The sequence below is a fragment of the Muntiacus reevesi genome, chromosome 22, assembly GCF_963930625.1.
Source record: "Muntiacus reevesi chromosome 22, mMunRee1.1, whole genome shotgun sequence".
NCBI classification, from domain to species: Eukaryota; Metazoa; Chordata; class Mammalia; order Artiodactyla; family Cervidae; genus Muntiacus; species Muntiacus reevesi.
The window spans coordinates 43424434-43451559 of record NC_089270.1 but is presented as its reverse complement, the minus strand read 5'-3'; the positions used below and the strand labels follow the sequence as shown (position 1 = coordinate 43451559).

At 36.9% G+C, this 27126-nt stretch overlaps 2 protein-coding genes across 2 annotated transcripts in view; both read right to left on the bottom strand.

The window, feature by feature from the left end:
* Positions 1-27126, bottom strand: part of CLOCK (clock circadian regulator) — a 332535-nt gene that overhangs the window by 128317 nt on the left and 177092 nt on the right. The window lies entirely within an intron of this gene.
* PDCL2 (phosducin like 2) overlaps positions 8321-27126 on the bottom strand; it is a 34088-nt gene continuing 15282 nt past the window's right edge. Inside the window, exons 4-6 of the mRNA XM_065914697.1 lie at positions 20559-20702; positions 13448-13656; positions 8321-8478 (exon numbers count right to left, since the gene is read on the bottom strand). Of these exons, the coding sequence (XP_065770769.1) occupies positions 8321-8478; positions 13448-13656; positions 20559-20702 (511 nt within the window). The remainder of the gene's footprint in view (positions 8479-13447; positions 13657-20558; positions 20703-27126) is intronic.

Genomic DNA, 27126 nt, shown 5'->3' with positions numbered 1-27126 from the left:
TCAAAGGTAACATTCATCTCAGTGAACACTTCAGATTCTTGCTGTGTACTCAAGAGAAAAAGAACATCGAAACTGAGGAACTCTTCAGATCCCTATCATTCACCAGAGGATTCTGTCCGGAATGGGAGAGCGTGATAGAGTCACCATATAGCAGACGAGATTTTCAGTTCAGTTCAGTTCAGTTCAGTCGCTCAGTCGTGTCCGACTCTTTGCGACCCCATGAATATTTTTTTCCTGCTTAGCATTCATTCCCTATTCTGATCATTTCCTTTGGAGAACTATCCTTTCTTCACTCTCAGACCATTTGGCTGAAGGGGGTAGGATTCCAGAGGAAAACACATTTGAGTTAATCCTCTACCTTAGTTTGGATTTAACTAAGAAGGGTGATCTCTTTTCCAGTGGAGTTAAAGACTGCAAAAATGGAAACCTGAACACATCTTCCTACTCACAGATTCTGAGAAAGAAGGCAATGTGGAATAAAGCAGGTTCAAAAATGGAGATTTGGCCTGGAGACACATTGAATGCATGGAATCCGTTGTGGACTAGATAACTCTGGAAATCTCAGTTAAGTTAGTCAATAAATTCTTAACATGTATTCATTGCTTAAACCAGTGAGAGGCTGTCTATCACTTGCGATCATGAATTCTCACAGTGGTAGCAAGAGAGGAGGCAAGGTTAATAATACTGGTTAAGAAGGTTTCAGTTAGACAAGAGGCTTTGAATGCTTTTCCTAGGATGTGGATGTTTGGATTTTCTAGAGAAAGTGATCTCTCTTCATATTCCGCATCGTATCTTCAAAAATACCTTTGCCCCTTTTAATGGTTCCATGGTCCTCTTAGTCACTAGAAACACATCACGTTCATCTTTGACTCCTTCCTCTCTCATGTTCTGTATTTAATCATTTACCAACACCTGTTGATAGTCCCGTTTTTCTGCTTGGTCTTCTGCCACTACTCAAACATTCCCCATGATTCAGTTCACAACTTACCTTTCTCCCCATACTCTCCAAGAAGAAAACTGCACCGCATATTTTTAATCACATTTCCAACTTTCAGATTCCACTTTTCCCTAAAACAAAAACCCTGCCTCATAGTTTGTCCCCTAGCCTAAATCCTCTCCTTGAACACAATTTATCTAACTCAAATATTCTGCTCATTTCTTCTTGTCTGCCTTGCTATAATTTAAAAGGAATATTTCCAACTCCATTCCTAACTGGTTTCCACAGTTGGTGTCTTGATGGAAGCAATATAGCACAGTGGCTAAAATACAGAATTGGAAACTTACTGCCAGGATGTATCCCAGCCCCACTACTTAATATCTGCATGACTTTGATGAGTCTGTTCTTCAGTTTCCTCATCTGTCAAATGAGGGTAGTAACAATCATGTCTCAGGATAATTGAGAGAAGACAGAAAAGGTAGATGGAATGTGTGTGTGTCTGATAGTACCTGGTACATAAAAAACCCCATATTAGTAGTGGCTAATAATGATGTTGCTATTTGTGTAGTTTTTACATCTCTTGCTCAATTTCTTCCCCTAGTTCTCTGGGACCCTGTGTCCTTTCTGTTTTTTTCATAATACCACTCTTATCCACCCTTTCCTTGACGTTCCTACTTTTACTACTACAGTTTAAAGTAAATAGGAACATGGGAAGCTTGGTATGCATTAATAGGGAATATATTGTCAGGGTTTTGTTTTTTTTTTTAGAAAAATTCTTCATGTTTTAGTCAGCTACTCTTACCCTTTCTAGATCCTTTAAAATAGAAGGAAGTCAATAGTATGATGTGATATTGAAGACTTTGTAATCAAAGGTCTAGACTTCAATCCTGACTAATACTAAGACACACTGAGCAAGTTAAATAATTTATTTGAGCATCAGGGTATTTATCTGTACAGTGAGAAAAAAAGGCATCTCAGAATTGTGATGGTCAAATGTAAATTATACACTACTACAGAAAGGTTAGCTGAAAAGCATGGTGGCTTCAGATTTTTATGCTTTATTGTTGGAACTCTAGGAATGGTTGAAATGACTCACAAATTTGTAACTACAGCCTACACCTTACCTTTGGGTTCCAAACAGACATGTCCAATTGTCTCCCCGATGTCTCCTCTTGAATATCTCGAATACCTTGGAAGCTTCCTTCAATCTGTTCTCCACAAAGCAGCAAGAATATTCTTTTGAAAATATAAATGAAACCGCATGTTCCTCCTTAAAATCCTTATTATTTCCCATTATATCTAAATTCCTAGTTGTGGCCATGATACCTCTTTGATCTAGTCCCCTCCATTTCTCCAACTTCATGTCCTACCATTTTTCTCTTTTCCCATAACACTTCCACCCAGAAACTTCCTCAAGTTTCTTGCTGATCTCTGTATTCTCAAGCTTTGATACAACCTGTGCACTTAACTGGACCACCCTCCTACCTTTTCTCCTGGCTGGTTCCTCTTCAGTCTTCATGTCTCAAAGATCTAACTACTCTGTTTAAGATGTTTCCCTCCTACCTCTCACCTGCCATCCACCAACATAGTACCCACAATTATTCTCTATTACTGTGGGGTTTTTTTTTTTACTATTTCTTTTCTTATCTATTAACTATCTTCCCCCCCAACCCCGCCCCATTGCCCCCACATGGTAAATTTCAAGAGTCAAGAACCATGTGTTTCCTTCATCACTGTACATGCAGCATTCATTTCAATGCTTGAGTTAAATGAAAGAATGAATGAGTGAATGAAATGAAAGGTAAAACATGCTAGAAGACTTTTAGAATCACTCTTATATTCCAAGTTGTGATTGTAAGCAGATTGTAGTCTTGTCAGGAGGTAAACTTCAGTTCAGTTCAGTTCAGTCACTCAGTCGTGTCCGACTCTTTGCAACCCCATGAATCGCAGCACACCAGGCCTCCCTGTCCATCACCAACTCCCAGGGTTTACTCACACTCATGTCCATCGAGTTGGTGATGCCATCCAGCCACCTCATCCTCTGTCGTCCCCTTCTCCTCTTGCCCCCAGTCCCTCCCAGCATCACGGTCTTTTCCAATGAGTCAACTCTTTGCATGAGGTTTCAGCTTCAGCATCAGTCCTTCCAATGAACATTCAGGACTCATTTCCTTTAGGATGGACTGGTTGGATCTCCTTGCAGTCCAAGGGACTCTCAAGAGTCTTCTCCAACACCACAGTTCAAAGGCATCAATTCTTCGGTGCTCAGCTTTCTTCACAGTCCAACTCTCACATCCATACCTGACCACTGGAAAAACCACAGCCTTGACTAGATGGACCTTTGTTGGCAAGGTAATGTCTGTGCTTTTTAATATGCTATCTAGGTTGGTCATAACTTTCCTTCAAAGGAGTAAGCGTCTTTTAATTTCATGGCTGCAATCACCATCTGCAGTGATTTTGGAGCCAAAAAAAATAAAGTCTGACACTGTTTCCACTGTTTCCCCATCTATTTGCCATGAAGTGATGGGACCGGATGCCATGATCTTAGTTTTCTGAAAGTTAAGCTTTAAGCCAACTTTTTCACTCTCCTCTTTCACTTTCATCAATAGGCTCTTTAATTCTTCACTTTTTGCCATAAGGGTGGTGTCATCTGCATATCTGAGGTTTTGATATTTCTCCCGGCAATCTTGATTTCAGCTGGTGCTTCTTCCAGTCCAGCGTTTCTCATGACGTACTCTGCATGTAAGTTAAATAAGCAGGGTGACAATATACAGCCTTGACGTACTCCTTTTCCTATTTGGAACCAGTCTGTTGTTCCATGTCCAGTTCTAACTGTTGCTTCCTGACCTGCATATAGGTTTTTCAAGAGGCAAACTTAGCAATGTGTATTAAAGTACAAAGGAGAGATAAACTGAAAATAGTGAAACACTAGTATGAGACTGTTGAGTGAGGTCCACAATAGGGGACAAGAACATGCAGCACTCACCGTCTAAATAGCTGCCCACATTTGAAGCAGATAGTCCTTCAGCCCTGCTTCCCTGGTGGCTCAGACGGTAAAGAATCTGCCTGCAATGCAGGAGATGCAAGAGATATGGTTTCAATCCCTGGGTGTCGAAGATCCCCTGGAGATGGAAATGGCAACCCACCCAGTATTCTTGCCTGGGAAATCCCATGGACAGAGGAGCCTGGCGGGCTACAGTCCACGGCGTTGCAAAGAATTGGACACGAATGACACACACGCACACTCCTTCAGTCAGGACCAAAAGCTGGACAAAACTGGACTTAACATGGTCAAAACCTCCAACCCTACTTTCAGGCAATATAAGTAAGACACAAGGGGAGAGGAGGATGAGAGAATCATTGGAGCCACAACTTAAAAAGCTCCTGGAAAGTACTGTGGCTTTTCCTTTCCTTTTTATTCCCCCACCCCACTCCCAAGTTGGGCTTCCTTGGTGGCTCAGATGGTAAAGAATCTGCTTGCAATGAGGGAGACCTGGATTCGATCCCTGGAGGAGGGCATGGCAACCCACTCCAGTATTCTTGCATGGAGAATTCCATGGAGGAGCCTGACGTCCATGGGGTCACAGAGTCGGACACAACTGCGCTACTAAGCACAGCTCACTCCAAGTTAAGTGAACAAGGCTCCAACAGAATCAGCTAGAGAAACTGGAGTGACTAAGGAGAGACTCCGATCTCTTCCCTTTCAGATTTGTTGATCTGCCCTGCATCTACCTGCGTGAACAGAAAAATAGAGACTTGGGGAGAAACAATTGGAGGAAGTGGGCTGAAGTGTACTCCTACAGTTTGGCATGGCAAGGAAGTTTCTACCGAGTCCATCCATGCTGGTAGAATGTACTGTCCAGGTTTGAATCATTTTGACACCTACTGGGAAAAGAAATTCTAGCAACAAGAGGCAGGATATACTTCAAGGAGTGGGAACAGAGAGATCAAGAGAGAGAGAGAGCCGCAGACTGATCTCCATATCAAGGAACTGTGCGGTGGAGAGGCTGCCTCCGAGATTCTAGAACTCAATGTACCCATTAAAGAGCGAACACTTTGATGCAATATGGATAGTACTTACCTAGTTAAGAGAAATGTAGGCTTTTCTTCCCTAATCTCCCTTCCAGTCCCCAATACCACAGAGGATGGGTCTTGAAAAGAGAAGGAAATAATTGGCTAAAAACAACTCCACCTTCCCTCTTGAGTTCCTGAATCACAAGTTCAACCAGAGAACATTTGCCTGGGAACTGATATTAGAGCTTGAAGCTAGACAGACTTTTAATAACCAAAAGTGTGAAAGAAGAGTTAAAGAATATGCTCCAGATGTCTTTAGGGGACTTGCTACCAGTGCTGCTTAATCACCTAAGGATCTCATTAAAACAAAAATTGCAGTTCAGCTAGTCTGGGATGAGGCCAGAGACTGCATTTCTAACAAGTTCCCTGGGGATGCTACTGATTCTAGAATCACACTTTGACAAAATAGGCACTGTAAAGCCGGAGAGGGAGTTTCAATAGTTGGTAGAAAGGAATAGAGAAAAATATTAGGAAGGTTATATAGAATACCCATTTTTGTAGATCAAAAACATTTGAATATTTAAAATTTCCAAAAAAATCACAAAAATTCATTCAATAAAATGTGAAACACATTATTAAATAATTTCCCCACATCCTAACAAATACTTATACCCCACTTAAATGAGAATGCATAGATCAAGGGGGATATGAAGTAGTTCTGATCTACAGTGGCAAGCATGAGTACTTGCTAGATGAGTGTGTTTATGTGCATTATTTGAAAAAGGCTGAGGCTGGAATCAAAACCACCTCTATTATGCTATAATTTTATGAATTTCACAATGTTTAAGTTTTCGTGAGCTGTGCTTACATGTAAAAACTACTGCCACCTGCTGGATTTGTGTTGAGTTATAAAAAAGAAGTATGAATCTTTTTATTCAAACTTCTTAAATACTAGTACTTCCTCTGCTAATTTTAACTCAAAAAAGAAAATAGGTAAATATGATGGGCTTACTAAAAAAAATTACATTTGGGGGAACCTTTTGCATTCGGTTTCAATTGGAAGGGAAATAATGAGTGCTAGTCGCTCAGCTGGTTCTGACTCTTTGCGACACCATGGACTGTAGCCCACCAGGCTCCTCTGTCTGTGGGATTCTTCAGGCCAGAATACTGGAATGGATTGCCATTCACTTCTCCAGGGGATCTTCCAGACCCAGGAATTGAACCGGGTCTCCCACATTGCAGGCAGATTCTTTACCACCTGAGCCACCAGGGAAGTCAGGGAAATAATGTCTATATTTATATGCATTAGATGGCATTAAAGTTACATTTTAACTTTATGATAATATGGTTTTTCCTTTAATTTCCCACAACTGTTTTATTCTCAATAGGAATCTTTCAATCCATTTTGTTAAAGACTCTTAGAAGTTGGACCTTATAGGTAATTATTTCTCTGATATGTGTGCTAACGCTATAATAAACACCATTGTGTGCAACTCTCCACTTTGCTTCTCAACTTTTCCTCCCTTCATCCAAATGTGTATATTTCAAAAGCCTTTCTTTGCTATCTCAGAAGGGGTCTTCCTAATTCTTTACAAAGTTAGATCATTTGATTTTACCTTGTCTGATAAAATAAATTATTATCAACTAACTCAGTGTGTGCTGAAAAGCAGAGTAAGCTGACAAGATTCGTATAGTCAAGGCCATGGTCTTTCCAGTGATCACGTTCGACTGTGAGAGCTGGACGGTGAAGAAGGCAGAACACTAATGAATTGATGCCTTCAAACCGTGGTGCTGGAGAAGACTCCTGAAAGTCCCTTGGACAGCAAGGAGAGCAAACCAGTCAATCTTAAGGGAAATCAACCCTGAATACTCATTGGGAGGAGGACTGATGCTGAAGCTGCAGCTCTAGTATTTTGGTCACCTGATGCAAACAGCTGACCTACTGGAAAAGTCCCTGATGCCAGGAAAGACTGAGGGCAGGAGGAGAAGAGGGCGCTAGAGGATGAGATGACCAGATGGCATCACTGATGCAATGAACATGAACTTGGGCAAACTTTAGGAGATGATGAGGGACAAGGAGGCCTGGTGTGCTGCAGTCTATGAGGTCGCAAACAACTGGGCGACTGAATAACTCAATCTATATTTAACTTTCCCTCCACTTCATCATTCTCTGCTGCCTCTATGATCCCTACCCACCCCTAAGAACAGCAAATACCCTTTTCTGACTTCATGTTAAATTGCCTCGTGCATGCTAAATCGCTTCAGTCATGTCCGACTCTGTGCAACCCCATGGACTGTACCCACCAGGCTCCTCTGTCCATGGACTTCTCCAGGCAAGAATACTGGAGTGGGTTGCCATTCCCTTCTCCAGGGGATCTTCCCAACCCAGGGACTGTCTCTCATTGTCTCCTGCACTCTTTACCACTAGCACCACCCGGGAAGTTCTAAATTGCCTCAGTTCTCACCAATTTATTTTTGTAATCTAATCACTTAAACTTAGTCTGGATTTCTCAAAAACATCAGTGAATATCCAAAATCACAATGATGGGTCACCAATACAAACTGGAAGACTAGAATGTGTTTTTAAACTATTACGTGCTGGATTTACCACCATTTTGTCTAAAAGTGGTGCCAATTATTAAGCCAAGATAAAACACGCTGCAGGTCTTCTGCAGTGTCCTAATAAATATTTTCTTATGATGAATTCTTCTGAGATTACTATTAAAAGATATGTAAGCCTCACAATATACTTTTCTCACTTCTCATGATTTAGAAACTTACATGTTATACAGGTCTAATGATTCAATAGCCTGTCTACTTAGTAAGCTAATACATTCTAACAATAATAGAACTATTAAAAATTATAACAATGAGTAGAGATGTTTCTTAGTACTTTTTAGAATCTTTAAATTGCATTTTTCCATTGAGTGCTTAATTTTTTTAATAGGTAAGAGATTTCAAAGAAAAAGCATATGGTCATATATTTAAGTATTTTCACTCAAAGCCTCTAAATTATAGACTTTAATATTTATTAAGTTAAATTTCATGGTTCTTTTTCATCGTTTTTATTCACATGCCTCTTTGGAAGTGATTAGGCAACACAGAGGGCTTGTAATATATTTGTTATTGTCCAAAAAGGATCAGAAAAAGGATAAAGTATAGAAAAATATTAAGGGTTCAGGACAGATTCTAGTTTTGCTGGAGGCAATAAATATTCTGAAATATCTGGAAGTTTTTGTAATTACATATAAGCTATAATTCTAACATGAAAATGAAAATAAATTTATTTATAAATATTGTGATCTCTGATTATAAAGGCAGTGACAAAAACACTCCATATATAAATACTTTAAAGCTATTTATTAAATATTTCTATTTGGTATCTTCGTTATCACTGTTTGAACTATCAGTGTCATCATAAATAGAAGTGTTTCTAATTGAAGATACCATCACATCTACAATGCCTTTTTTGGGGTTTTCTTCCAAATCAGTCTGTATTGCTCCAACTTCTGCTAGCTTCCATTCAAGTTCTGCAAAAAATAACCCATCAATAAATCAGATAAAAATCTTGGAACATCTATATGAAACAGAAGTTGACTCCAATAAAATTAATGTGGAAATGATGATATATTTAGAACTAAATTACAATGAAAGTACTATGTCAAAATACACATGGGATATAGCAGAGTTATACTTAAAGGGAGAAATTATGGCTAACATTTATTTTTAAATGACTGAAAATAGTTCTTTGAAAGTACAAATCAAGGAGCTTGAAAAAAAATTAAAGTAAATCCAAGGAAAGCAGAAAGAGGGATATAATGAAGAAGAGACTTTAGCAAAGGTTGAAAAGCAAAATCAATGGAGGTGACTAACAAAATCACAAGTTGGTTCTTTGAAGAGATTAACAGACACACCTTAGGCAAAAAAGATCACAAGAAAAAGAAACAAACTAAACAATATAAAGAATTATATGGAGCAAAGCCAAGGTAAAGATTTTAAAGCCATGAGACTACTTTGAGAAAAAAGTATGCCAATACATTTGAAAATTTTAGTGGGAAAACTTCAACAAAAAAATGTGAATTATGTAAACATACTCAAGAGTGAAACTGAAAAAAACTGAACTGATAACAAAAAACCCCCAATCTTGCAAACTGCTTATTTTGTTAAATTTATTCCTAAGCACTGTGTAAATGAACAGAACATTTGGAGGAAAATTACAAAATAAGAGGAAAATTACAAAATATAATACAATTGACCCTTGAACAGTTCAAACAGGTTTGAACTACAGAGGTTCGCTTGTATGTGGATTTTTTCAAAAATGCATATTATAGTACTACACAATCCATAGTTGTTTGAATCCACAGATGCAGAACCGCAAGTACAGAGGGCCAACTTTAAAATTATGTGTGGATTTTTCACTGCATGGGGGTTAATACTCATAACTCTTGTGTTGTTCAAGGGCCAACTGTATATACATTATCTTTATGAAGAAAGTTACCAAAAAAAGAAGATCAAAATTAATGACAAGCTATATCTTATTCATGGATAGTAATACCCACTATTATTAGGATATCAAGTCTTCAACAATTAATCTTTAAATGTGATTCTAATAAATAACCAACAGGATTTTTCATAGACTAATTCCAACATTTATATGATATTTTGAAAAAGACTTGCCCTACTAGAGACAGCTAGATTGTTAGGAAGGTACAGTAATTAACATAGTACTGTACTGATTCAGGGATAGACAGAAGAGACCATTGGAACATAGTAGAAATTTCAGAAACAGATTGAAGCATCTTTTTTTAATCCTGAAAATGACATAGGAGATATCAAAAGTCAGTGGGGGGGAAGACACCTCACATACATTAAGATGGTTACTATTTAAGAAAAAAAGGGAACGAACAGGTGTTGGTAAGGATGTAGAAAAATTAGAACCTCTCTGCATTGTTGGGGGGAGTGCTAGATGGTGCAGCCCCTGTGGAAACAGTATGCGGTTGCTCAAAAGTTAAAGTAGAACTGTTGTATGATCCAGCAATTCTACTTCTGACTATACGCTCAAGAGAACTAAAAAGAGGGACCAGAATAGTTCATTTGCATAGCCATGTTCTTAGCAGCATGATTCACAATAGCCACAAGGTAGAAGAAACAAATCTGTCCATCAACAGATTAAGGGGCCTGCCCTGTAGCTCAAAGGGTAAAGAATCTGCCTGCAACGTAGGAGACCCAGGTTCGATCCCTGGGTTGGGAAGATCCTCCGGAGAAGGGCATGGCAACCCACTCTGGTATTCTTGCCTGGAGAATCCCATGGACAGAGGAGCCTAGCGGGTTACAGTCTGTGGGATTGCAAAGAGTCAGAATGACTGAGTGACTAACACTACACTAAAATGTACTATAAAAAATACAATGGAATATTATTCAGCCTTAAAGTTTTAAAAAGGAAGGAAACGCTGACACGTACTACAATACAGATTAATCTTGAAGACGTTACGCCAAGTAAAATAAGCCAAAAGACTAAAAGACTAAACTACAAAAGACAAAAAGACTAAACTACATAATTCATTTATATGATGTACTTTGAGAGTAGTCAAATTCAGAGTTAGAAAGTAAAACGGTGGTTGCCAGGGGCTGGAGGGACCAGAGAATAAAGAGTCACTGTTTAAGGATATAGAGTTGCAACTCTTTGCAAGATGCAAAGAGTTCTTGAGATGGATAATGGTGATGATGGCACAACAGTGAAAATATACTTAATATCACTTAACCATATACTTTGGGCTTCCCTGATAGCTCAGTTGATAAAGAATTCACCTGCAGTGCAGGAGACCCCGGTTCAATTCTTGGGTCAGGAAGATCCACTGGAGAAGGGATAGGCTACCCACTCCAATATTCTTGGTTTTCCCTGGTGGCTCAGTTGGTAAGGTATCTGACTGCAATGTGGGAGACCTGGGTTCGATCCCTGGGTTGGGAAGATCCGCTGAAGAAGGGAAAGGCTACCCATTCTAGTATTCTGGCCTGGAGAATTCCATGGACTATATATGGGGTTGCAAAGAGTCAGACACAACTGAGTGCTTTTCACCAACCATATACTTTAAAATGATTAAATAATATAACTTATTTATTCATAAATTAAGTTCTGGATATATAATTTATTGCAGGGTAACAATAATGAATAATACTGTATTATAAATTTTTAATAATCCAAATCATGAATTTCATGTTATGTGTATTTTTAAATAATTTAAATTTTTTTTCAAGTATTACAATTTTTAAAAGTATAGTCCAGATAACACACTATTCATGATAGTGACTGCTTAGTGAGGCAGGGAGGGGAGCAGAACTAGGAATGGAAATATAGGCAACATCAACATCTGTACTGTTTATTTCAATAATAAACAAATAGCTGAAGGAAACATGAACAAATGTTCACATTTGTTATTTTGGGTAATGACTACATGAATATTTTCTATATTATTGTTTGTACACTTATGATTTTTTTAATTAAGAGGATAAGGCACAACAGATGGCCAACAAACATATGAAAAGATGCTCAACAACGCTCATTATTAGGAAAATGCAAATCAAACCCACAATGAGTCATCACCTCACACCAGTCATAATGGCATCATTAAAAAATCTACAAACAATTAAAAAAAATCTACAAACAATAAATGCTGAAGAGGATGTAGAGAAAAGGGAACCCTCTTGCACTGTTGGTGGAAATGAAATTGATTCAACCACTATGGAGAAGAGTATGGAGATACCTTAAAAGAATAGGAACAGAAACAGAACTACCATATGACCCGGAAATCCTACTATATATCTTGTGAAAAGATATATGTATCTTGTGAAAAGCATAACTGAGACAGACACAGTGTTTGCTTCAGCACTGTTCACAACAGCTAGGACATGGACGCAGCGTCGATGACCATTGACAGATGGATGGATACAGAAATTGTGGTACATATATACGATGGAATGTTACTCAGCTCTAAAAAAGAACGCATTTGAGTCAGTCCTAATGAGGTGGATGAACCTAGAGCCTACTGTACAGAGTGGAGCAAGTCAGAAAGAGAGACGCAGATATTGTACATTCATGCCTGTGTATTGACTGCAGTAAGATGATACTGAAGCAACCGTCTGCAGGGCAGCAGTGGAAACACAGACGCAGAGAACAGACACGTGGACACAGCGTGGGAGGGAGGGGTGGGGTGAATGCAGAGAGCAGCATGGGAACACACACATTACGATATGTAACACAGATAGCACTAGGAGTTTGCTGCACCACACAGCGAGCGCAACCCAGTGCTCCGTGACAACTGAGAGGGGTGGGATGGGGTGGGGGAGGGGAGGAAGGTTCAAGGTGGGGAGACATATGTGTACCTGTGACTGGTTCATGTTGATGAGTGGCAGAAACCAGTTCAATATTATAAAGCGAATATCTTGCAATAAAAATTTAGAAAATATACTAAATAAATTTCAGCCCTGGGGTGGGGCGGGGGAAAGAAGATAAGGCACAAGCTGAAAAAGTAAGATGGTAAAATAAAGAGGAAAGGGAAATTCTGGAACAATTAGAATTCTGGAAGTTTTACTAAGGCCAAAAACAGTTTTAAGGGAATGATACAGTGAAAGACTGTTAAAAATAGCCGTTCACAGTGGCTTTAATATGATAGTAGGAGAAAATATTTTAATAATACAGAATTAAATCAGCTCCAAGAAATGACTTACTGAAGAGTTAGGTCTTAGAACTAGGTTTGGAAATAAACATTATTAGAGAATGTAACACTACAAAGCCCTTTGCTGTGTACTATGAAAAAGAAAGTAGCAGAAGGCACAGTCCTTGCACCTGTTAGGGAGACAAAACTCAAAGAGAATGGGTTAACCAACAAAATCTGAGAATATGTAGATAAATGGAAAATAAGTTGTCTATAGAACATATGCTATAGAATCAGTAGAGAAAATGAAAACAGGTTATTAACTGGTCCAGCATCACATGATGGATTAAATGGAAACGTATAGGGGCTGGAAGGAAGAATAGGGCAGGGTAGGGTATTTAGGGTACAGAGAAAGGGTATGAAACAAAGTACTGGGCTGGCCAAAAATTTCATCCAGATTTTTGTAATATTTTATGGAAAAACCTGAACAAATTCTTTGGCCAACCCAATATAAAGGCACAAATGAGTTAAGTGTGTTTGAGATAGTGGTTGAAGACCAGCTTGACTGGAGCAGAAACTGCAGAAAACACTGAGAAATACAACTGGATAGATGGGCTGAAATTTTTAAGCATATGATTCTGAATTTTTAATGTATTTGAAACAAAGAATCATTAAGGATTTAAGCAAGTGGGTGTTATGATAGTATTATTGTAGGAAAATTAATCTGAAGGCATTTAAGAAGAAACTAGAAACAAGGAAAAAGCCTAACGTTTTATGAAAATAAATTTTCATGACATTTGTTATGTAAGTTTTCTTAACAGGCAAATTTTGAAAGTAACATCATTACCTTCGAGCTTGAGATTTATCCCTCCACATTCTATAATTCCAATGAATTTGCCTTCTATCTGACCATTTTTATAAACAAAAATGGTTGGTAAACAATTGTCATGGTAGTGATCAATACAGCTATTCACGATGGCTTTAACGAATTTAGTTTCAGGAAACTTTCTTGCTAGGAGACTAAGATGCTGGTTAACCAACAAACACATTGGGATGCTAAAAAGAGAAACAATACAGACAACATCTTTAAAAAAACAGGCTACTTATCTCAATCTAATAAAATAAGACATTTCCATGACAAAAATATATCTTTAGATTTTCTTTTAACATAAGATCGCATCAACTGTAATCTTCTATTTTTACCTTTAGTAGTGATAAACTTATAGAGTCTCTGATTTTCATTACAAAAACTATTATAGCCTGGGAATGAAGCTTGCTACCATGGGAATTTGCAGCCTAACTAAGGCTAACCACATTTGACTTGGCAGCAGTGTAATCGAGTACAACGTAATTGAGGAACCAGTAAGTTCCTAGTTTATAGGACACTGAGGGGGAGGGGAGGAGAAAGAAAGAAAAAAAAAAAAACAGGACATGTCTAGGGGATCCTTAGCAGTTCTGACTTGAAACAAGGGGACCCAACTCTTGGTCATAGGTTATTTCCACATCAGAAGTTTTTATCTCAAACTTTCTTGAATTCCTTTAATTCAAACTTCATCCACCCTTTTCTTTGACATGCCATATCCTATTCCCCAACACCCAGAACTGTTCATCGGAAATTTAAAATTGATTGGAAATGTAACCAAAATCGGCAATTCTTCCAGCTCTATCCCTTAACTCTCATTACACTCATGCTTTAATTAGTCACTTTAAAAAAATTAATCACTTTTCTCTATCACTCACTCACAGCTTTATTAAATTCATTCAAAGCTAATCCTCAGCTTTATCCCACACTCCTTCCATTTCCTATGGGGCCATTCTTTATTTGTTATCCTATTTTCTTAAGCTATCCTTCTCTACTCTACATAAACATATTCAAAATACTAAAAAATTTTTAAAAAGTCCTTTTTCATTCTCTCTCCCTCTAATAACTACTCTTTCCTGGTCACAGCCCAGATGAAAAAATATTTAAAAAATCTCTATGTCGTTCACTTCCCTTCCTAAAAGGCTCTCCTTTTTTGATTGCTGTGATAACTTTTTCTATGAATTTCCTTTTTACTCCTTTGACTTACTCCTTATGTCAATACCCCAAATGTAGATATTCCTTGTAACTATGTCCTAGACCCTCTTCTCATTCTAGACACATTCACTGGGCATTCTTTAAAAAAAAAACAAAAAAAAAACCACTAAATTTGATACAAGTGTATCTCTCCTATCTTTGTATGCATTTTCTCATCACTCATATGAAGCATATTTGAAACAATACAGTAAAGGAAAGAAAGATTACTGTGAACCATATTAATCAGAGAAAAGGTCTTTGTCTAACAGACAAAACTAGTACATTCTTCTCTTGTACTACATCTTATATGTCCTTTCAATACATACATCTATATATATATATAGGTAGATATACACGTGAAATGTTTAATTCATCTCTTGTGCTATACCATAAAAGCATCTTATTCCCATTCGTATTCTCAACTCCTGCAAACCGTCACAGCTATAGTTGAAGTTGAAGCTCTCTTAAGGGAGTGGCTCATACCAGGACATACTGCATGCTGCAGGCAGGTGGTAACCCTCCTGGACTTTATCCACTTTCCCCTCTATATTTGTTTATGCACACTGCATATTTTATTATAATTAACAAATAAATAAAAGTATGACAACAAAAGTCATTGTAGTTCTGAAGAATATCAAATGAATGCTTTGGAGAAACATGATAAATGTGAATCACTTAGAAGAAAATTGTTGTGTAGCTCACTGTAAGCCAGACAAATATAAATGTCAGAGGAATAATAAAGATTTCTGCACTCAAATTGCTTCACATGTACTTGTGAGTTCTTGCTCCATTTTAAACAAACTCTGAAAATTGAAATCAATGGTAATATACTAGGTCTTATCAATATTGGGGGAAGACTTTGTATATTTTTAAATTTGTCTTCTCTTTGCCAGTTTCTGGCTTTTATCATCAATTTTTTTGCTAACCTTGTTTCACAAATTAGAAAAACTCAACAAAGTGAGTATAAAGGGAACATATCTCAACATAATAAAGGCCTGATATGACAGGACCACAGCCAATTTCATACTCAACAGTGAAAAGCTGAAAGCCTTTCCTCAAGGTGAGGAACAAGGCAAGGAGGCCCACTCTCACCACTTTAATTCAACATAATATTGGAAGTCCTAGCCAGAGCAATTAAGCAAGGAAAAAAATAAAAGGCATCTAAATAGGAAAGGAAGAAGTAAAGCATGTCACTATGACATGGTATTATATGTAGAGAACCCTAAAGACTCCATCAAAAAAATGGTTAGAACTGATAAAATAATTCATTAAAGCTGTAAGCTAAAAAATCAATAAATGAAAGTCAGTTATGTTTCTATAACTAAGAATGAACTAAGTTATGTTTCTATACACTAAGAATCAGAAAGAGAAACAAAGAAAACAATCCCATTTGCAATTGCATCTGAAAGAATAAAATACCCAGGGGTAAAAAACATTTGAAAACTACAAGACATTAATGAAAAAAAGTGAAAAAGAAACAAACAAATGGAAAGATACTCTGTGCTCATGGATTGGAAATATTCATATTACCCCAATCAATCTACAGATTCAATACAATCTTCATCAAAATTCCAATGGAATTATTCACAGAAATAGAACAAATAATCCTAAAATTTGTAAGGAATCACAAAAAAAATCCAAGTAGTCAAAGCAATCTTGAGAAAGAAGAACAAAATTGGAGGCCTCATGTTTCCTGATATTAAACTGTATTATAAGGTTATAGTCATTAAAACATTATGTAGCTGGTAAGAACACAAACACAAAGAAAAAAACACACACACAAAGATCAACAGAAAGCATAGACAGACCAAAAATAAACCCATACTTATATGGTCACTTAATTTATGACAAAGGAAGAAAAGAACACACAATGGGAATAAACAGTGTTGGGAAAACTGGACAGCAACACACATAAAAATGAAATTTGACCACTATCTTATATCATACACAAAAAATAACTCAAAAAAGATTAAAGATATAAATGTAAGACCTGAAAGCACAGAACTCCTAAAAGAGAACATAGGCAATGACATAGATCTTGGTGATAATTTTTTGATTCTGACCCAAAAGCAAAATCAATGAAAGCAAAAATAAATAAGTGAAACTACATTATACTAAAAATCTTCTGCACACCAAAAGAAATCATCAACAAAATGAAAGGCAACCTGCTGAATGGGAGAAAATATTTGTAAATCATATACCTGATAAGGAGTTAATATCTAAAATATATCAAAGAACTCATAAAACTCAATAGCAAAAACCCAAAGAATCTGATTTAAAAATGGGCATAAGATCTGAATAGACATTTTTCCAAAGAAGATATACAGATGGCCAACAGGTACATAAAAATATACTCAACATCATTAATCACCAGGGAAATGCAAATGAAAACCACAGTGAGGTACTTCACACCTGTTAGAATGGTTATTATTAAAAAGACAGGAAATAATAATGTGGCAAGGATGTGGAGAAAAGAGAATTCTTGTGCACTATTTGCTGGGAATGTAAATTGGTTCAGCCATTATGGAAAACAGTATAGAAGTTCCTCCAAAAATTACAAATAGAACTACCATATGGTCTAGCAATTTCATCTCTGGCTATTTAACTGGTGGAACACTAACCTGAGAAGATACATGCACCCCCATATTCATTGCAGATTATTTACAATAGTCAAAATATGTAAACAATCTGAGTGTCTATCAGTGGATGAATGGACAAAGAAATTGCAGTATATATACAACTGAATATTATTCAGCCATTAAAAAGAATGAAAATTTCTCATTTGGGACAATGTGGATATACCTATAGGGTATTATGATAAGTGAAATAACTTAGAGAAAGACAAATGCCATATGATCTCTCTTATATGTGGAATCCAGAAGGCTGCCAGAGGGTGGGAGAAGTGGATAAAGGGAGACCAAAAGTAAAAAAGTCAAAGCAGAGAATTGCACAACAATATATTTTTTAATTTAAATATTTTCTTTTCATCTGACATATATAAACATACATTAACTTAGCAATCTTTGATATTGGCTCAGGAACTTCTCCTCTACAGCTTTTCTCATCTAAACTATACAATAATGCATTGTCTTCCATATCTTCTTAGTGCATGCAGGTCATATAGGTATATGCATGGATGATTTGTTTTGCCATGCAATAGAAGCTAATACTACATCGTAAAGCAAGGATGTTGTGCAGCTTCTACATAGCATCTGGCTCTGTAACCCACTGGACAGCAGCACATGAGGCTTCCCTGTCCGTCACCAGCTCCTGGAGTTTGCTCCGACTCATGTCCATTGAGTTGGTGATGCTATCCAACCATTTCATCCTCTGTCCTATCCTTCTCCTCCTGCCCTATAAATCTAGCAAAAATTAATTTTAAAAAAGAAATCATCTTAACACTAAGTGATGTTATATATCAATTTATGTAACAAAAAGCTAAGAAAAACAAAGTGCATACAGTTTAATTTATATTTCAGAATATATATATAGACAGATAAGTACAACTTGTTACAAATCTAGATACTGCTTTATTTTACTGGATGGCATACTTAAAGTAATATTAGAAATATTTGCTATCTAACTCAAATCAGTTTTCTACATAAAACCATGACATCAATACTTTATAAGCTTTATTTTCCCTCAAATTGGTGAAGCCAATCCACAAAGATCTAATTAGAAGAATTTTATGATTACTGCCAGAATAAGAGCTGAGTCAGTGGTATGATCCCACTTATGGGGCAGTGGTCTTAATGCGGGAGGCAGGTGGGAATTGGTGGCTGCAGTGAAAAGTATAGAATTAGGAGACTATGGCACTATAGATTGTGGTGCAGGAAGAAAACGGTTGCTTGAAAGTTCAAACTTGGTGTTGGGGTTTGAGGGCCAGAACTTAATCCCAGAAGAACTGAAAAAATTAAGGGATACCAGAAAACAACTTATGAGCCTAGTTATGAAATTTGAGGTACAAAATAGGCAATGGGGTATACAAACAAAGCTAGTGGAGGTGAGGGAATTCCAGCTGAACTATTTCAAATACTAAAAGATGATGCTGTTAAGGTGCTGCACTCAGCATGCCAGCAAATCTAGAAAACTCAGCAGTGGCCACAGGACTCGAAAAGGTCAGTTTTCATTCCAATCCCAAAGAAAGACAACGCCAAAGAATGCTCAAATTACTGTACAATTGCACTCATTTCACATGTTAGCAAAGTAATGCTCAAAAGTCTCCAAGATAGGCTTCAGCAGTACATGAATGGAGAACTTCCAGATGTACAAGCTGGATTTAGAAAGGGCAAAGGAACCAAAGATCAGATTTCCAACATCCGCTGGATCATACAAAGAGTAAGGAAATCCCCCCAAAACATCTTCTTCTGCTTTATTGACTACACTAAAGCCTTTGACTGTGTGAATCACAACAAACTGGAAAATTCTTAAAGAGATGGGAATACCAGACCACCTTACCCGTCTGCTGAGAAACCTGTATGCAGGTCAGGAAGCAACAGTTAGAAGCAGAATGGAACAACGGACTGGTTCCAAATTGGGAAAGGAGTACATCAAGGCTGTATATTGTCACCCTGTGTATTTAACTGATATGCAGAGTACATTATGCAAAATATCAGACTGGATGAAGCACAAGCTGGAATCAAGACTGCTGGAAGAAATACCAACCTCAGATATGCAGATGATACCACTTTAACGGCAGAAAGAGAACAAAAAAAAGAACCTCTTGATAAAGGTGAAAGAGGAGAGTGAAAAAGCTGGCTTAAAACTCAACATTCAAAAACTAACATCATGGCATCTGGTCCCATCACTTCATGGTGACTAGATGGGGAAATAGTGGAAACAATGACATTTTATTTTCTTCGACTCCAGAGTCACTACAGATTGTGACTGCAGCCATGAAACTAAAAGACACTTGCTCCTTGGAAGAAAAGCTACGACAAACCTAGGCAGTGTATTAAAAAGCAGAGACATCACTTTACTGACAAAGGTATGTGTAGTCAAAGCTATGGTTTTTCCAGTAGTCATATATGGATGTGAGAACTGGACCATAAAGAAGGCTTGAGCACCAAATAATTGATACTTTCGAATTGATGCTTTTGGCATGTGGCAAGTCAAAAAAAATAAGCATGAGACTTAATACATCCAAATGCACTGCATGATCCCTGATTAGGGATCAAAAATATATGTATTATAGAAATATTATTATGATTATTTTAAAATATATGTATTTATGAAAGAGATTCTGAAGTTAGTTGGAGAAATTTGAGTAAGGACTGGCTGGGTATTAGCTGGGGCTTCCCTGATAGCTCAGACGGTAAAGAATCTGCCTGCAGTGCTGGAGACATGGGTTCGGTCCCTATTAGGAACTATGGTTAATTTTGTTTGGTGAGAAAATGATATTATGTTTATATAGAAAAAAGCCCTTAGGATTTTGAAGATGCACGCTGAGATACTTAAGAGTAAAGCATCATGTAATTCACTTTGAAATGCTTCTACAAATACACACATATAAATATACAAACAAAATGATGCAAATGTGGCAACATGTTCATTGCTGAAACCTACCTAGCTGGTATGCAGGGTGCTCATTTTATCATTCTTCCTACTTTTCCTATGTTTGAAATTTTCTATAAGCTTTTCAAATTAACTGACAAAGTACTTATTTTTCTAATAAGTATGAGAAGTTCTTTAAGTTACACATGAAAATACATTAAAATAATTTAGTCCTTGAAGCCAATGACTCTATACATATATTTTTCTTTTTTGATTGAAGTTAGCTGATTTACTTTATTTTGTTTTCTTGATTAGTCTTCGTTATATGCTTTATCCAACATTAAAACAAAAAATATGTATCTTAAAACATTAGAATATTAAGATTTTTACAAAAAGCTACAGTAATTACCTTGATCTGTATAGATGAATTATAACCCACACATCTTTTTCTGCATTTGTGACTTCATTCACATACTGATTTCCAGATATTTCTCTTAATTCCCCAAATTTTTGTTTTTTCTTGAGAACTTTCCATTCCTGTAACCGCTTTTCTCTAGTTAAAAAAAATTAAATTACATAAAAATATTGTTATATTCTTAAGACTATTCCCATATACAGTAATAATCTATGGATGAAATGGAATGCTAGTACATACGAACCTCTTTAAAGAATAATTATTAATGGTTTTACAATGGCAGTTCCTCTTTTTACATGGTTATTTGCTTTATCATGGGTTTTATAAAATATAAGAAATTAGCTATTGATTTAAATTTATTTTTATTTAAGACTAAGTCAATTATAGTTATTAAGAGTTTATTTAGACGTTGGACCAACACATTTTTGTACACAGACTAAATAAAGGGAGAGCAGGCAGAACAATAATAACTAATGTTTACTGAGAGTTTACTATGTTTCCAGGCACTGTTTTCAGCATGTTTATTAATTTAACCTTGCAAAAGCTTAATGAAGTTAACAGTATTATTATTTCCAATTATAAGCTCTTAGCTTTCACGCTAAACTGACTTTCCGTTCAAAGTCTTTAGTGAACATGTATAATTACTTGTTATAAACATATTGCAGGTAGACAGATGATAGAGAACAGTGATTATGAGTAGGAACTGTAAGGTCAGACTAAACTGGGTTTAAGAGTCAGCCCCCACTTACTAGTAGCAAGGACTTGGACAAATTATTTAATCTTTCCAAGTTTCAGTTTAATTCCAACATGAATAAAACTAAAATCTGCTTGCCTGGGACTGTTCAAGATTAAATGTACACATATAAATTTCTTGGGGTGGTACCTAGCATCATCCCATGAGTGTTCAATAAATGTTGCCTAACTATTCATTTACTGTTGTTTAGTCATTAAGTCATGTCTGACTCTTTGTGACCCCCATGGACTGTAGCCTGCAAGGCTCCTCTGTCAACAGGATTTCCCAGACAAGAACACTGGAGTGGGTTGCCATTTCCTTCTCCAGGGGATCTTCCTGACCCAATCCACATCTCCTGCATTGGCAGGCAGATCCTTTACCACTTAACCTACCAGGGAAGCCCTATTCATCTTATGCTGCTACTGCTGCTAAGTCGCTTCAATCGTGTCTGACTGTGTGCAGCCCCACAGAGAGCAGCCCATCAGGTTCCCCTGTCCCTGGGATTCTCCAGGCAAGCATACTGGAGTGGGTTGCCATTTTCTTCTCCTTATAGAGACCTTAAATGTGCACACTTTGATTTAGTTGTTAAATACTTGAATTCATGAAATGATTCCAAATGGTTCTGACATACCTACAAATATCTGAAAAGTTACTGACTCTATATACCTAAGGTACCTGAGAGTACTTACTCCCTTGCTTTTTCTCTCATTCACTGCTGGTGGGAATGCAAAATGGTACAGCCACTTTGGAAGACAGTTTGGCGCTTTCTTTACAAAACTATACAAATTCTTACCATATGATCCAGTTATTAAGTGCCTTGGTATTCACTCAGAGGAGCTGAACACATGTGCACAGAAAAACCTTCACAGAGATGTTTACAGCAGCTTTACTCATAATTGCCAAAAGTTGTAAGCAACCAAAATTTCTTTTAGGAGGTGAATGGATAAATAAACTCTGGCATATCCAGATAATAGAATATTATTCAATGCTAAAAAGAAAGGAGTTAATAAGCCATGGAAAGACATGGAGAAACTTTAAATGCATATTATTAAGTGAAAGACGCCAATCTGAGAAGGCTATACACTGTAAAACAGTCTGAAGAAGGCAAAACTGTATAGACCATAAAAAGATCAGGGGTTGCCCGCAGTTGGCAGGGGAGAGGGATGAACAGGTTGCCGACAGAGGGTATTTAGGGCAGTGAAAATAATCTGAGTGGTACCATGCTACTGTTGCTGCTGCTGCTGAGTCGCTTCAGTCGTGTCCGACTCTGTGCGACCCCATAGACGGCAGCCCACCAGGCTCCGCCGTCCCTGGGATTCTCCAGGCAAGAACACTGGAATGGGTTGCCATTTCCTTCTCCAATGCATGAAAGTGAAAAGTTAAAATGAAGTTGCTCAGTCGTGTCTGACTCTTAGCAACCCCATGGACGGCAGCCTACCAGGTTCCTCCATCCATGGTATTCTCCAGGCAAGAGTACTGGAGTGGGCTGCCATTGCTTTCTCCGAAATGGTACCATAATTATGGATAAATGTCATGATGATGGTGGTGGTGCTTTAGTTGCTAAGTTTGTGTCCAACTCTTGTGACCACACAGGCCCTCCAGGCTCCTCTGTCCACGGATTTCCCAGGCAAGTATACTGGAGTGGGTTGCCATTTCCTTCTCCAAAATGTCATCATACATTTGTTCAAATCCAAGAATGAACTCTAATGTGCTTTATGGACTTTGGGTGATTCTGATGTATCTAGGTAGGTTCATCAACTACAACAAATCACTCTGGTGTGGAACGTTGACAATGGGGGAGGTTATGCATATGTGGTGGCAGGAGGTATATTAGAAATCTATAACTTCCACTCAATTGTGCTCTGAACTTAAAACTGCTTTTTAAAAAATATTTTAAAAGTTTTCATCATTGCTGTTTTATTTTGGCTTTAAATGAGGAATCTGCTTTAAATCAGCATTATCAAGATGACTACAGAAATTTCTTAAGAACAAGTGAAATTTTAAAAGGGTACAGGTTCCTTTTCCTTAGATCCAAAGTGACAGTGTGTATGCTAAGTTGCTTCAGTCATCTCCAACTCTTTGTGACCCTATGAACCATAGCCCGCCCGGCTCCTCTGTCCATGGGATTCTTCAGGCAAGAATATCAGAGTAAGTTGCCATTTCCTCCTCCGGGGATCTTTCCGACCCAGGGTCTCTTACGTCTTCTGCACTGGCAGGCAAGTTCTTTACTACTAGTGCCACTTGGGAAGACCCCAAAAGTGACAGCAGAGATACAGAAATAGTTCCAGAATTTGCTGACCAGAAACAGAGTTGTACTTTTGATATGGAATATGCAAGGGAAAGAACTTAACCTCTCTCTTTAATCTTTGTGGCAATAACTGGATGGTCATCAGAATCACTTCCTCTCCGAGGACTCACAGGAAGACTACATTTACTAACTTCCCTTGCAGTTAGATTAGGGCCATGAGACTGAAAAATGTTCAATGGTTCCATTAAGTAAAAATGATATGCACATTTCTATATCTTATCCCTGAAATGTCCCACCCCCATCTTTCATACTGTCTTCCCAGTCCACAAGTCTTAAGGTTAAAGATTCTGAGATGATGAAGCTCCTAATAAAAAAAGAGCCCAGAGCTCTCATCATCACCTGGAGGAGACCTGCTCAGAAAAATTATACAACATGCATCATTGGTGAGTAAGGACCTCTCCTATGTGAAACCACTGAGATTTTGCAGTTGTTTGTTATACCAGCTAGCATTATCTTAATAAATTCTGATAACACAAGTGATTGCATCAGTAGATGTGTGGTTGTTGAACAGTCCCTGCATACAGTGAATGATGGTGCTGCTGCTAAGTCGCTTCAGTCGTGTTCAACTCTGTGCGACCCCAGAGACAACAGCCCACCAGGCTCCTCCGTCCCTGGGATTCTCCAGGCAAGAACACTGGAGTGGGTTGCCATTTCCTTCTCCACATAGATTGCATAAACTCTAATAATTCACTATATATGATTATTTTAATATAATGTTTTATTTGCTAATATTGCATGTAAGATTTTTGCATCTATGTTTCAAAAGTGAGATTGATGTAAAGTAGTATTTATCAAGTTGAGGCATGTGGACATCCTACACAAGAATTTCTTGGGAAGGGCAGGTTTCACAGATGGGCATATTCCTGAAATTCAACCCAAAGTTACTGCATATTACCTCTCGGTGCTGGTCTCAGGAATGGATATTTTTAACTTTATGTAATGGACAATTATTAACACTTAAAATAGTAAAGAGTCCCAGATGTATACATCTTCAATCAAAAATTTCTATGGCCAATAGTCTTTCATCTCTACCCCACTAACTCCTGATTTCAAGGGCTGTTTTAAAGAAAATATAAGACATCATGTCATTTCATCTGTAAATAATTCATTATATATCTCTATATCTCTAAAAGATGAGAATACTTTGCAAATTTTAACTCACATGGTATAATCATATCTAAAAACTGGTATTTCCTTAATATATTCAGATTACTGTGCAAATAATCCTATTCTCTCCATTTAAAAATGTACTTAATTGTGATGAAACATACATAAAATTTACCATGTTAACCATTTTTCAGTCTATAGTTCAGTGGCATTAAATTCTGGTTCCATTTTTTATATTTATTTAAATGTAGACCCAAATTAAATATATAGAGTGGTTATTATCTCTTAAATTTCATTTAATACACAGATTTTCTATTTTTTCTCCTAGAAATTTCTTTGAAGTATACCTGAATACTCATCCAAACTTTCAAATGGTTTGAATTTAGATTATCATGAAATCAATTCATAGAAGAAATCTAAATTTTTAACAATAAATCTAGGTGACTATTTTGACTAACAAAGTTAAGAACCATTAGTCTATTATTTTCTGTCTGTACTAGCCTTGTCTGATTGTGATAGCAAGATTATATTATCAATAAATAAAACAATGGCATATACAGTTAATTAGTAAGCTTTCCACCCTTATAAAGACAGAGGGATTATCTGGGGATTATTTGTGCCTTCAAAAGTAGAGGAAAATCAGTTCTATAATAAATTAAAGGAAACAGGCTATCTTCTTAATTATGCTTTTCTCTCAATTATTGTGTCAATTTTAGAAATTTTTTTCATTAATAAATAATATTTTTAAATGATGTATATGATTATGATCAAATACTCACCTGTCTGGCTTTTTAAGTTCAGTATAATGTTTTTTTAATTTCATGTGTATCAATAGCTTGCTTATTTTCTTACAGAGAAGTATTCTCTTTCATGAATACACTACAATTTGTTTATTCATTCACCTTATATTCATTCATCATATTGATGAACTTCTGGGTTGTTTCCAGTTTCTGGCTATTATGCATATTCATGTACAAGTTAATTCTCTCAAGTAAATAACCAGGAATGTATCTGATAGGTTACATGTTAAATACATATATAAATTTAGAAGAAACTGCCAACATGATCATGTGAAAATTGAAGTTCTTTCACAATCTTTAGTTTTAAATTATAATATAATTCATACACAATAAAATTCAACTATCTAAAGTGTATAACTGAGTGATTTTTAAAACAGACACAAAGTCGAACATCCATCAGCACGATTTAATTCCAGAATGTTTCTACTGTACCAAAAGAAACCCCGTATCCATTTGCAGTTGCTCCCTATCCCCTCGTCCCAGGTCCTGGGAATTAATGATCTGCTTTCTGTGTCTATATTTTTCTATTTTGAATATTTCAAATAAATACTGTCATCTAAAATGTGACCTTTTGTCACTGGCTTCTTTCAGCATAACATTTACAGATTCAGCCTTGTTGTAGTATGTATCAGTTCATCATTTGTTTACGTGGCTGAGTAATATTCCACTGTATAACTATACCACACTTTGTTTATCCACTCACCAGGTGATGGACAGGAAGTTTCTTTGTACTTTTTGGCTACTGTGAAAACCAGTGCTGTAAACATTCATGTACAAGTTTTGTGCTTTCAATTCTCCTGGGTATATATACATAGGAGTGGATCTGCTGGATCATGGTAATTCTGTTTAACATTTGAAGAAATCCCAGACTGTGTGCCATTTTACACTCCTACCAGCAATGTATGGTGGTTCTTTCTTCTTTATCATAAACCCCCATAGTGGAGTGAAACAGAACCTCACTGTGGTTTTGTGCCTTTCTCTAATGATATTAAGCATCTTTTCATGTGCTTATTTTCCATTTGTATACCTTTTTTGGAGAAATGTCTATTCGTCCTTTGCATGTTTTTTAATTGAATTGGGGTGGTTTTTTTTGGTGAGTTTAAGGAGTTCTCTATACATTCTGGTTAGTGATCCCTTGTCATAAATATATAATTTGCAAGTATTTTCTCCCATTCTGTGGGTTGTCTTCTTACTTTGTTGATAATGTCCTTTGATGCACAAATATTTTAAATTTTTTATGAAATCCAATTTATTTTTTCTTCTTGTTGCCTGTGTTTTCTGTGTCATATCCAAGAAATAACTTCCAAATCCAACGCCATGGATAAACATTTTCCTCTGTGTTTTGTTTGTTTGAAAAGTTTTTATACTTTCAGCTCTTAAATTTGGGCCTTTGATCCATTTTGAGGTCAACTTTGTATATGACATGAGGCAGGAGTCCAACTTCACTTTTCTGCATGTGGATATCCAGTTTTCCTAGTATCACTGATCGTAAAGATTGTTCTTTCCCCATCGAATGTTCTTGACACCCTTGTTAAAAATCATTTGACTATATGTGACGGTTTCTATATAGCCTCTCTATTCTAGTCTTCTGGTCCGTGATCTATCCTTATGTCA